We start from the raw sequence: 13,254 nt of genomic DNA, 5'->3' as shown, positions 1-13,254 counted from the left end.
GTGGAGATCTTCATCTACGCTTTTAGAGCATCTCGTTTATTTCCAAAATTATCAGCTCTGGCAGATCAATGGTAGTGATTATTATCCGTGTGCTAACACTATGTATTCCTATAATCCAAACGTCCATCGCCATGTGCTCTCCCCGTTCCACCGTGCTTGACTCTGGCTGAACGACCCCAAGCATTTACCTCTGCTGGGTGGATGGATGTGGAGAAGCCGTTTACGCCCACTGCGGGTTGTTTGTTCTTTTCTTTCTTTCTTTCTTTTCTTCTTCTTCTTCTTCTTCTTTTTTTTTTTGCTCCTGTACCATACTCCGTCTCTTATGCCAAAGTATCGGTAGATCGATTAAGATCATGTCCATTCGAGGGACCAAAAGGAATTCCCAGATGTATCAAGATCACGCTGGAACGCCGTGCTTGCTAATGCATGAGACAACAAAAAAAGAAAAAGATAAAATAGATAAAAAGGTAGCTGCCTGGCTGGACAGAATATAAAATGGTCGAGTTGGCGCAATGAAAAATGTTTGAGAAAAGGTATCAAGAAGCTGCTATGCTGAAGCCAGCACAACGCAAGATGCGACCGTTTTTAAGAATCGCTGCACGTTCGGCACGCTTGTGACATGCTCAAGTGCTCTGCAGATGCAGATTCAAACAATTGTATCGGCAGCTCACCTTGCTCAAGGTAGGGAAAATAAAAGAGAAAAGAAATGGGCCCTTCTCGGGAAGTACCGTGGGAATGTGGGCGAAGCTTGTTACAAGGGCAACACCCGCGAAGGGTCTTGAAGGAAGCGTCTACGGTATGCGGCAATCTCCGTGGCCACAGTGTTAAAGTCTTTCACCTTGTCGCGTCGCATATCATTGATGATTTGCTTCAGGCCGGCAATATAGTGGTCCTTCTCTTCTGGGCTCTTGCCTTCTCGGAGGGATCCCATCTGGACCAGAATTTTGTCATCTGCAGACGTTAATAACACTGCGTGTCAGCATTCATACAATGTAAATTGAACTATGCTGGGTGAGGTCGAGCAGGGGGGTAAACAGATGGAGTGGGTTAAAGCATCAGAGGGACATGCGAATGGGGGACAGATATGGATCAGATGAAGGTGTTGATGGTTTCAAGTCGGTCGACGCACCGCTAAGAGTCATGTCACGGAAATGTTGGAATTCACAGGACCGGTCATTGCAGACGCCACCTGCAGCCTCAAACGGACAAAGATACTTCATAGGATCAATGTTGTGGCTATATGTTAGAGAACGATAGCCGTCCGAAACGTCATCAGTGTAGGCGGGATGGTAGCGATAGGCCTTGAAGTATTTGAGTGGGCTAGAATATGGTGTAAATTTGCGCTCGGGCGCTTCTGGTTGCCGCTCGTGCTAGGAGCTGTCAGTATCGAACCTTCCATAGCATGACAAAAAAATCGAGTTTCATCATACGTCGGGAACGCCAACCTGAACATGATTCTGCGACCCAGTTTCCAATCCCTGGACCTTTCCCGTTAGCGGCTCATCAGCTTGCAACTGGTCTAATGGAGGCCTGGAAGCCTCAGTGTGTTCTACGGGACCAGGAGAAGCTAGACTCAAAGGGGGCGTATAAATCGATTCAACGGATTCCGGTGAGCCGGGATTAGGCTCGGGCTCGGGTGGTTCATACGCCTCCGAATCAAGAGAAGATTCACGAGAGGACGTGTGTTGAATTTGTTCGGCTTGGCTGTCGGATTCGGGGAGTTCATCCTGAGAATCAGCATTTGGGAACCGTGGACGCGCAGGTAGGGAATGGGAGCCGTCCACAGAGCCCGAACCATTCTCTTCCTCTTGATCAGCTTCTTGAGAGTGTTCAAGGGGTTCAGGCGCACTGAGTTCTGCTAGTTCGGGACTCTCCCTCGACGCGTGGGCAACGGAGGTGGAATCGGCACTAGAACTATCATCAGACTCGTCCATTGCCGACCCGGTGGACTCAGATAGCGAACTAGGCGATGGTTCTTTTTCGTATTCGACGTCGCCTGTGTCGGCATTGCGAGACTGGCTCGAGGGAAGTTCAACTGTATCTTCAGGCGCATAACCAGCGGGAACGGCATCTTGAATGGGATCAGATTCATCCTGGCTTATTGACGGAAACGCAGAAACATGCGGTGTTATGTGGTTGTGAACGGATGAAGGCGGTGGAATAGTCGTAGCTAGAAGGTGTAAAATGTAAGTGAATTGAAAATTCAAGAGCAGCCACCAAGGTTGAATGACAGAGTTAAAAGCAGGACACAGGGAAACAAAGTCCAAATCATAAGACATACCTTCATCTGAGATGGGCTGTGGATCGGCGATCTCTGATTGATGCTGAGCCGCGTCGAGCTCTTCAAGAGACACGCCATTGATCTCGTAACCAAGATTTTCCAATTCTTCCACAAGCTGCCGACGACCTTCTTGGCCCCTTGCAATTTCAAGTAAAATGATACCTTCCTCTTGCTTGAATTCGGCAAGCTTCGCCTGGGATTTCCTTATCTCAGCATCCAGAGAGGGAAGGCCAGCTTGGATCTCATTCTTGCGCAAGATCTTCATTCGTATTTCCTGCAGCTGGGAAGCATCTAGAGAAGCAAGCGGTTGATGAGACACGCCCGTCGAGACATCTCTATTATTTGCCGGAGCGACATGATTCGCTGGCACAATGTTGGGGGCGGCAGTCGTATTATCAGCCTCAGAATCAGCTGCAGTTGTAGGACCCACAATTGCACCATTGGTGATTGCAACATCAGGCCCGACTGAATTCTCAGCCAGTGATGAGCCCGAAGAATTCAAAACACAGGGCGACTGCGTGCCACTTGCAGTCAGCTTTGCTTTTTTCCGCTGCTCCATCTCGGCAATTTGTCGCCGCATTTGCTGTATTTCCAGCTCCTTCTTTCGAAGGTCCTCCTGTTCGCTATTTCTTAAATATTGAGGTGTTGAGGATTTAGAAAGGAGGTGGTTCATCGGATTCTGAGGGATAAACTCCCGAGCAAACCCTGACAGGCTTGATTCTTGGGGGGTTTGATCCGCTGATGTGTCCATGTCCATGACGTCGTTCTCATCATCGCCGTAAAACTCATCATCGTCACTGATATCTATAATGAGCTTATCCTCTGGGACAGGCGGTTCCGCCCCCTGACTAAAAGGCCATGTGGGCACATTGACAGGCTCATCAAAATCAGATGCCCTCGGACGCTTACGCTGGGAAGCTCGAGGTTGTGGCGTCGAATCGAGAGAAATACCTTGAGCAGGTGTAACGAAAGAGTCACGAGGCGGGCTGGGTTCTGATTCCGTCATGAAAAGCCCTGGTATACGGGCAGGGGTACCGGACTCAGGTTCAGGGGGGCGCTCAGGCAGGGGATGCTGAATTGCCAGAGGCTCAGCGGGTGGTGGCGCTGAAACTTCACTGATTTCGATGCCGGGCTGCGGCTTTTCTTGAGCAAACGAATCCGGTTGTGACCGTTGCTGGGCCCTCATCAACCCCTGTTTTTTCAGCTGTTCTATCCGCTGTCTTGCCAACTCTGTTTGGGCTTTGTTTTTTTCTCGAGCGGGAGCTTCCTTCTCTTTTGCAGATGCATCGCTCGGAGTAGTCGAGGCTGGTTTGTCCATGTTCTGAATTTCAGCAGGGGCGGCAGACGGTGGTTTTGGAGTATCGGTTTGAGGGGAAGCGGAGGACCCAGAAGCTTTCGCAGCTTTAGCGGCCAGCATACGTGCAATCACTTCCTTTCTTTCCATAGGCTTGGTCGTGTCTGGTTGAGTAGTAGATGGAACGGCGACGGCGTTGGTTTCTATCACCCTGGACTGCTGTGCCTCTTGCTTTGCATGCCCTGGAATTTCTGCCCGCGCCCTTTGTCCTACAGGTTCCGGTATGGCGGTTAATGGGTTTTGTTGATCATGCTCCAACCCAGACAAACCCTCCGGCACGACGGCTGATTTGGGAGGTGGGCCTTCTGGGGATGGCTCGCGTTGTGGAGTGGCCACTTTGATTCCAACTTCCTCATATAGTTGTTTCAGCACGGCTGGGTTAATACCTTCGCCCACCAGCTCCGAATATCGAATGTTGTGCGGCGCTAGGCTGAGGAGGGCACCTTGGGCTTGAACTCGTAATTGTGCAAGAGATTTAACAGCGGGGATCTCGTGGGATTCATGTGAATGTGACAGGGCCTGCTCCTGCGGGGCTTGTTCGAGAGGCGGTATCGACGCGTCGCGCTGTGCTCCTGGTTGTTCATGAGGGGCAAGTGAATTGGCAGAAATAGACATGGGAGGGTTGTAAGCTGCAAGTGATTAGCAAGTGAGATAACTGCGAGTTATTCAGGGCTATTACGGGATCCACTAGCTCTAGATGAGGAGCTAGATTCAGATGATGAAGCCTCGCCCTCTTCCAGATCCGAGCTTGCTTTACCGGACGCCTTTGCAGCAGGCTTCACCGAGTTTTGTGTATTTGTCCGTGGCATGTCCAAATCCATTTCGGAAGTGTTCTGTCCGTGGGAAGCCCTGGACGCGTGCGAACCTTTACCACGTTGGGACGAACGTGTTGAAGCTGCCTGCTTCTGGTTGGTCCGTCTTGAATACTTCATCTCACTTTTCGATTTTGCTGATTTCCCACCCTCCATATCCGTTAGCTCACCCTCCTCTCGATCACCATCCAATCTCGAACTTTGTGAGCTTGCAGCGTGGAAATCTAACCCATTCACAACCGCAGTGTTCGTGTGAGGGGCATCGTTCATCGCGGATCCATTTTGCGGCATGTTGATCGGAGCACTTGGCAGAGGGATCGGTGGGTACCTCAAAGGTGGCATTTGAATCGGGGGAAATGGAGGCGGAGGAAATTGTGAACCATTCATCGCGGGCATGAAGGGAAATGGCGGCGGCGGTAGCTGTCCAGCACCACCGAGTCCTCCCAGGCCAGGGATACGAGAGTTTGCTTGAAATGCACTCATATCATACTCAAACGGTTGTCCATGTCCAGCGTTATCTTGTGGTTGATGGGATGTGGATGCGGCAAAATCAGCAGGCAAAGGAAAATTAGGCGGAAGTAGTGATGGCATTGTAGATGATTGGGAAGGAGGCCATGGTTGCGTGTAGTTGGACGCTGCCTCGAAGGAAGGCGTAGGGGGATAATTAGACATGTTTTAAAAAGTACACGGACGGGCACTGGATATCAGCGTGGGGGAAATTCTGCGTCTAGTAAGTAAAACAGTGACCTGCAAAGACTACAGCGTGATTAAGCATCGCACATCATTAAAACAACGGATGTAGGTCTCGTTGGTGTTTCGTGCACGTCACGGAAGGAAGTGCAGGTCGAGGTCACCGAATACCATCCAAGACTTTTTTTTTTTAGGACCAGCACAGTAGTTATACACGCTGCTCTAAGGCGGTATATATCTGTCTTTATAAAGAGCGGACCAAGTAAGGGAGGAGGAAAGGGGCGGTAGTGGTCAGACAGACACGGAGGATTCACAGCACAGAATGTTCCAATATCGATCCGAAGCACGAGTCGCTGTGCAAAAACGAAAAGGATCGAGTGTCGCGGCCGCATTCCGTCACGTGAAGGACCCCGTGCGGATCGGGACTAGCGCCGTGGGTGGAGCGGCATCCGCAGCCTGAGGAACGCAGGATGTAAACAAACAGGCAAACTGCGGAGCAGCAGTCCAAGGGCTTAATTAATTAACTTGACAGCCGGCTGCATGAGAGCTTGCTCAGCTTCACATCTCAGTGCTGTCATCCCCCACCCAGCCATCGTGCTTGTTTTCCTCTCTTATGTTTTGTGTTTCTTCGTCGTTTTGTCTTTATTACTTTTCTCATCTTGATTCTATGTCATTGATACCTATACGATCCGAGCTTGCTGCCAAATGATGCCCCATTGATTTGACGCCGCCATGTTACCCTCTCAGTTAAATGGCTCGCCAAAGCGTGCCAACCTATTCAATCGCACATCCCCTTCTCCTTCTCCTTCTCGATCTCCTGGAGCACAGAGTAGGCCACGGCCAAAATCAGCGTTAGTGTCATCGCCAGGCAAGTTCGAGGAGGCCAAGAATCATTTTCGAAACAACTCCCAGATCGCCTCTTCACCGAAACAATCGTCACAGGTGATAGTCCGCCAGAGATCGAATTCACTGCGAAATAATGTCTCATCGGGGACATTTGCGCCGGAATTTATCAAGTCAGAGGAGCTGAAACGGGGAGCAGATCAGATTCGAGGACTCGAGGGTGAAAATGACTTCTCGGGCAATAAATATGTGTGGTTACGGGACAAGGAGAAAGCATTTATTCGGGGGTTGGTGCTGGAAGAAATGGAAGATGGACTGTTATTAGTCCAGACTGATGATGGTGATGTATGAAAAAGAACCTGTTGCCCCGATTTCAGAAAGCTGATAAGTCTCACTTTCCTATAGCAACGGGAAATAGATGCGGACCAGGTCGACAAAGTTAACCCTGCCAAATTCGACAAGGCAGATGACATGGCCGAGCTCACGCATCTAAATGAAGCTTCAGTGGTGCATAATTTGCACACACGGTATCAGGCAGATCTCATCTATGTCAGTCAATCCATGACAACTGCACTTTGCATGCAAATTCCACTAATATACTGGTTTTATTAGACATATTCTGGGCTTTTCCTGGTAACAATCAATCCATACTGCCCGTTGCCAATATACACAAACGAGTATGTGAAGATGTATAAAGGCCGGAGCAGAGAGGAAACTCGACCTCACATATTCGCGATGGCCGATCAGGCATTTCGGAATATGGTTGAGGAGGGCGAAAACCAAAGTATTCTGGTGACGTGAGTTATTTATCATATAAGTTGGAAAACCAGACAATGTCTAATCACATCGCACAGGGGAGAGTCAGGAGCTGGTAAGACAGAGAATACGAAGAAGGTCATCCAATACCTTGCAGCGGTTGCGACAACGGACACTCCGTATGCTCGGTCAGGAGCGAAACAGCAATTTTCCACTCTCTCGCAGCAGATATTGAGAGCAAATCCCATTCTCGAAGCCTTTGGTAATGCGCAGACAGTTAGAAACAACAACTCCTCACGGTTTGGAAAGTTCATTAGAATCGAATTCTCCCGCTCTGGCCAAATATCAGGTGCCTCTATTGACTGGTACTTGCTGGAGAAGTCTCGAGTCGTGAAACCGAATGCTCACGAAAGAAACTACCATATCTTCTACCAGCTACTACAAGGCGCTGATTCGAGGTTGCGGGAAGGCCTGCTATTATCCGATCTCCACATTGAAGATTTCTCTTACACCAAAGACGGCAATGACACAATCGCTGGGGTATCTGACGTGGACGAATGGAACTCGTTGATGGAGGCGTTCCATGTCATGAGGTTCACAGAGGAGGACCAAATGTGTATTCTCCGGACCATTGCCGCCGTTCTGCATCTCGGAAATGTCACCGTCATCAAAGAGAGTCTGCGTGCAGATCAGGCTGCGCTGGGACCTGATTCATTAAACAGCATAGAGAGGGCATGTCACCTCCTCGGAATTGATCCAGAGCCTTTCGTCAAAGGCCTGCTCCACCCAAAGGTGAAGGCCGGCCGAGAGTGGGTGGAAAAGGTACAAACCCCAGAGCAGGTTCGCCTTGCTCTTGACGCTTTGGCGAAAGGAATCTACGAACGTGGCTTCGGAGATCTCGTTACTCGAATAAACAAGCAGCTGGACCGCAGCCCGATGACAGGTGACGATCCTCATTTTATCGGTGTCCTTGATATTGCAGGATTCGAAATCTTTGAGAACAATAGCTTTGAGCAGCTGTGTATCAATTACACCAACGAGAAACTCCAACAATTCTTCAACCACCATATGTTTGTTTTGGAACAAGAGGAATATGCTCGTGAGCAAATCGAATGGCAATTTATTGATTTTGGGAAAGATTTGCAGCCAACAATCGACTTGATTGAACTGACAAACCCGATCGGTATCTTTTCTTGTTTGGACGAGGATTGTGTGATGCCAAAAGCCACCGATAAATCCTTCACTGAGAAGCTTCATTCACTTTGGGATCGAAAGTCCCCTAAGTATCGCGCTGCTCGCCTCAACCAGGGATTTATTCTCACTCATTACGCTGCCGAGGTTGAATATGGCACTGAGGATTGGCTACAGAAGAACAAGGACCCCCTGAATGACAACGTAACGCGACTTCTCGCAGGTTCAAACGACAGTCATGTGGCAAATCTGTTCTCCGAGTGTGGAGGTGGTGACGATGATGGGGATTTCCCCAAGAGCCGCGTGAAGAAGGGCCTGTTCCGAACTGTTGCTCAGAGACACAAGGAGCAGCTGTCTAGTCTGATGAACCAGCTGCACTCAACCCACCCTCACTTCGTGCGCTGCATTATACCAAATCACAAGAAGCGCCCAAAGATGCTCAACGCTCCCTTAGTCCTGGATCAATTACGATGCAACGGTGTTCTGGAAGGTATTCGAATTGCCCGTACAGGATTCCCCAATCGGCTTCTATTCGCCGAATTCAGGCAGCGATATGAAGTGCTCTATTCACATATGCCCAAGGGCTATCTAGACGGACAAACTGCCGCTCAGACGATGCTACAGAAACTGGGAATGGACCCGGCTTGGTATCGAGTCGGTAGAACAAAGGTCTTTTTCAGAGCTGGTGTTCTAGCTGAGCTCGAAGAGAAGCGTGATCAGCTTATTCGCACTATTATGGGCCGATTCCAATCCCTCGCCAGGGGGTTTGTGCAGCGGCGCATCTCGAACAAGCGCTTATACCGTGCAGAAGCAACCCGTATCATCCAGCATAATTTCCATGTGTATCTGGATATGAAGGCCGACCCTTGGTGGAGGTTATTCTCCCGAATGAAACCCCTGTTAGGAGAAACCCGCACAGCGAATGAGGTTAAGAGAAGGGACGAGAAAATTCAAGCCTTGGAAGCAAAGAGGAAGCAAGACGTTGCCGATCGCCAGAAATTGGACGAAGAGCGGCGTCGCACTGAAGTCGAAATCCAAAAAATCCAGCAAACTTTGGAAAGCGAACGAGCCCTTGCCCTTGACAAGGAAGAGATCTTCAAGCGGCTTCAGATCCGAGAGGTGGAGCTGAGCGAGAAGCTGGCAGGTGCAATCGCCGACCAGGAAAGTCTCGAAGATCAATTGGACAGCTTGATAGACGCGAAGAAGAGGGCTGATGACCAACTTGAACTTCGAATAACCCAATTGGAGCAGGCAGGAGAAATCATCCAACGTCTGGAGAATGATAAACACGACATGGAGAGTCGCCTGGAGGAGCTCGACGCCAGACTAGCTGAGGCAGACAGCGCTTCCTCCTCAAAAGATAGGCAAATCGACGATCTCGGCCAGGAGATCAAGATGCTCCAAAGCCACTTGAGTCTGAAAGAACGCAAACTACATGATCTAGAAGCGAAGCTGTTGAAATCGGACCAAGATCTTGATATCAAACTTGCCAACACTTCGAAAGAACTAGACAAGTCCAAGAAACAAGTCAAGGACTTGATTGAGGACAACCGTTCTATTCGACAACAGATTTCTGATCTTTCATCGACTTCAACTGGCTACGAGGAAATGCTCAGGCGAAAAGAAAGTGAAATGGCCGTCCTTCGCAATGATGTTAAACGACATGAGGAAGAGACAAGGTATATGGAAACTGAAAAAGCTTCTCTTTCCACTCGGCATGATAATATGCAAAAGCGCCTCAGAGAGTTACAGGCGGAAGCGGATGCGATGAAATCAGAGAAGACTCAACTCGAGCGCGAGATTTCCGATGTCAAGAAGCTCCTCGAGGAGAAAATGACCGAAGACGAAGAGGCTGGGCAGAGCAGGAGATTGCTCGAGCAGCAGATCCAGGATCTGAAGAGTCAGCTCTTCCAAGCACAAGCGGACCTTAGTCGTGAGCGGCAGTCAAGAGACGATGTACAAATGCTTGCAGAACACAACCTTAAAGAGTTGAGGGACAAGTACGACTCCTTAAACGATTCCAAGATCACCATTGAAAAGGAAATGTACATCCAACAAGACTCCCTTCGTCGAGCTACAGAGGCACGTGTCGCTGCTGAACAATCGCGAAAGGATCTGCAGGCAGAGTTAATCAAGCTTCGGGATCGGGTTACCAAGGTCGAAAACGCTCGCTTGGATGCTGAAGCGGAGATTGAGCGTACTGTCACGAAGCAGGCCGATCAGCGATTGAACGGTATGCGATCGGATCTTGACGAAAAGACACGGCAGCTGGAGGAAGTGGAGGCTGAAAGAACGCGTCTTTCGGGGAGAATTCAGGAGCTTACCCAAGCTATTGCGGATTCTGACAACTTCCGCATTCGCCACGACCAGCATAAGGAACGGCTTGAACGGGAACTTGTGACTCTTAAAGGGAGGCTCACGGCGTCGGAGAATGATAATCGGGCTCTCCTTACCAAGATCCAACAAAAGAACCTTGACATCGCCAGGTCCAATTCAAGAGCTAGTGATAACCAGCGAGTCCGGATCACAAATTTGCAAAGAGAGAAAGCAAGGCTCGAGGAAGAAAATAAGAAAACAGCTCGCCAGATGGGAGATCTACAGGTTTCCATCACGTCCCTGGAAAAGCAAAAGGAGAAGTTGTCCCTAAGCCTGGAAGATTTGAACCATGAGGTCAATCGGGAACACAAAGCAAGCCGAAACGCTGAAAAGGCTGCCTCTACTGCTGGAATCCAACTAGCGGAAGCAAACAGAAATCTGGAAACAGAGAGACAGCTTCGGACCCAAGCTCAGGCCAATACTCGCAAACTGCAAGGCTCACTGGACACGGCCAACAAGGAGATTGACAACCTACACCGTCAGCTGATGGTGCTGCACAAGGTCGTTGAGCCGACAGCTGATGAATCTACCAAGTCCTGGGAAGCTGTTCAGCCTGATATTTCCAAGAAGGTGGACTTGGCTCAGTTGCTGGATACCGTACAGAGTAAGTTGCAGGTGACTGAAGAGAAGTACGGTAGAGCGGAGAGTCAACTCGCAGAAATGCGTCGCCGGCACGGCGACGAGATGAAAGAACTTGACGCTCGTTACTCTTCATCGAAACGTGCATTGCTGGAGGAAATCGATCAGAACCAAGTGGGCAACCGCACCCCTACTCACTTGCGAAAGAATTCTGATAATGCGCTTTTCAAGAAGTTCAACACGCCAACAACACCAAACAGAAAGTTCAACCTCAATGATGCTGCTAATGACTCTGGCCGGTCCGATAAGACAGTGGACACCGTTGGCTTCCAAAAGCGAATGGACCTGGCGACCGAGATCGAGGAACTTCAGAACAAGCTCCAGATGACTGAGATGCAGAACAAGCACCTTCAGAATCAACTTCAGAACAGGTCGCAATCTCAAGACATCTGGCAAGATGAAAGCCCATCTGTTAGACGAATGCAACTTCTGGAGCGTGAAAATGGTCGTCTGCATGACCAACTCGATGATTCTTCCAAGAAGGTTTCCTCGTTGGAGCGAAGTATCCGTTCCGGGGATCTGTCGCTACGTGATGTTCAGGCGAAGTCCCACGAAGAACTGTACGACCTCATCAACTCCCAGGAACAATCCAGGCGATCGTTGCTCAAGGTTCACAATGAAGCCATCGCCGATTTCAGTGACATAAAAGGTCATTATGAAAAGCTGAAGCGAGCCAAGGCGACTCTAGAAGTCGAACTTCGCGATGCAAATTCAGAGACTCAGGAGTTGCAATTGGCAAAAGAACAAGACTCGATCAGCAGGAATCAGCTTTTGCAGGAATTCGCTGACCTGCAAATTCGTTTGGATGCGGAGCTGTCTAAGTCCGCTGACCTTGCCTCAAGTCTAAGCCTTTACAAGACTCGCTCTGATGAATACTTCAGCAAGCTTGAGCAGGCTGAAATCGCGGTCTTGAAAGCGTCTCGAGCTGAGCAGTTTGCCAAATCACAGGCCCAGGAGGCCGATGATACATACGCCCAGATAATGGCCGAGCGCAAGCAAATGGATGCCCTTGTTGAGGATTTGCAAAGACAAACTCAGTCCTTGGAAGCCAGGATGGAGGACCAAGCGGCCGAACTGCAAGGTGCCCTACAGACAAAGCAGCGCCTTCAGAATGAACTCGAGGACTACAGGAATCAACGGGCGATTGACATTGAAGATAAGGAAACCTCGATGGAGCAGACACGGCAAAAATACCAGAGAGAGTTCCTGACGCTGAACAATGAGCTTGAGATGGAGCGCGAGAAGGTCCTCAACGTTCGCGGAGAAAGCTCGCGTCTCCGAGAAGAACTTGAGAGCCTTCGCAGCAAATGGGATAATGAAGTCCTCAATAGTTCCACATGGGCCAAGGAGAAGTCCCGGATGGACATCACCCTTCAGGATGTCACAACATCTCGTGACGAAGCTGTTAATGCTCATAACGAAGCTCAAGGCAGAGTCGTCTCTCTCCTCTCGCAGGTCAGAAGCCTTCGGACATCTGTTGACGACGTAACATCGGAACGGGACATGTTGTTCAAGGAGAAGAAGATGTTGGAGGCACGACTAGCAGAAGCAGGAGAACGACTGGAGGACCTTGCCAAGGGAGGCAGTCCATCAATGCGCAATGCCGCCAGTATGGACCGCGAACTCCTTGAGCTCAAGTCACAACTCGCGCAGCAAGAAGATCTCTCTGCTGCTGCAGTTGGCAAGATGAGACGAGCCGACGCTCTCGTGACCGAAATGCAAAAGGAGGTCACAGCCGAACGCGAATCCAATGCTCAGCTCTTCAAGGATAAGGCCGCGTTGGAGAAGCAGCTCAAGGAAGCGCAGCTCCGGTGCGTCGACTTGGAGACTAAGAGCTACTCATCTGGTAGTCAGGATGTCAGGTTCCTGCACAAGAGAATCAAGGAGGTAAGCATTTCCGATCCTCTTATTCTGTTAATAACAAGATGCTAATATATCAACAGTTGGAAACTCATCTTGAAGACCAAGAATCCAAGCAAACTGCTGAGCAACGCTCCCTGCGCAATGTGGACCGTACCGTTAAGGATCTCCAGTCACAGATCGAAAGACGGGAGAAGATCAACGCTCAGCTCAACGATGATGTCAGCAAAGGTCGCGACAAAATCGAGCGTCTCCTTCGCAACATCGAAGAACTCCAGCAGAGTGACTCGGAAGCGCAACTTCAAGCCCGTCGGGCCGAACGAGAGCTTCGCGAAGAGCGGGAGAGGCTATTGCGAGTGGAACGTGAGCTTGACGGATGGAAAGCCTTGCGCGTCGAGAGAGGAAGTGCCATTGGACGTGGACCTATGGCCGGCCTCAGCGACGTTGGCAGC

At 49.9% G+C, this 13,254-nt stretch overlaps 1 protein-coding gene across 1 annotated transcript; it reads right to left on the bottom strand.

Moving 5' to 3' along the window:
- Positions 1–876: 876 nt before the first annotated feature.
- ASPWEDRAFT_35214 (uncharacterized protein) lies at positions 877–5,168 on the bottom strand. The gene is made up of 4 exons (XM_040834177.1): positions 4,315–5,168; positions 2,282–4,264; positions 1,446–2,170; positions 877–1,370 (listed from the first exon to the last, which is right to left on the bottom strand). Exons 1-4 carry the CDS (start codon positions 5,117–5,119, stop codon positions 1,056–1,058), a joined length of 3,828 nt encoding a protein of 1,275 aa, XP_040695304.1. The 5' UTR covers positions 5,120–5,168; the 3' UTR covers positions 877–1,055.
- Between the last annotated feature and the right edge of the window lie 8,086 nt (positions 5,169–13,254).

The sequence above is a fragment of the Aspergillus wentii genome, assembly GCF_001890725.1.
Source record: "Aspergillus wentii DTO 134E9 unplaced genomic scaffold ASPWEscaffold_1, whole genome shotgun sequence".
Classification (NCBI taxonomy): Eukaryota; Fungi; Ascomycota; class Eurotiomycetes; order Eurotiales; family Aspergillaceae; genus Aspergillus; species Aspergillus wentii.
This window is presented reverse-complemented; position numbering and strand designations above follow the sequence as displayed.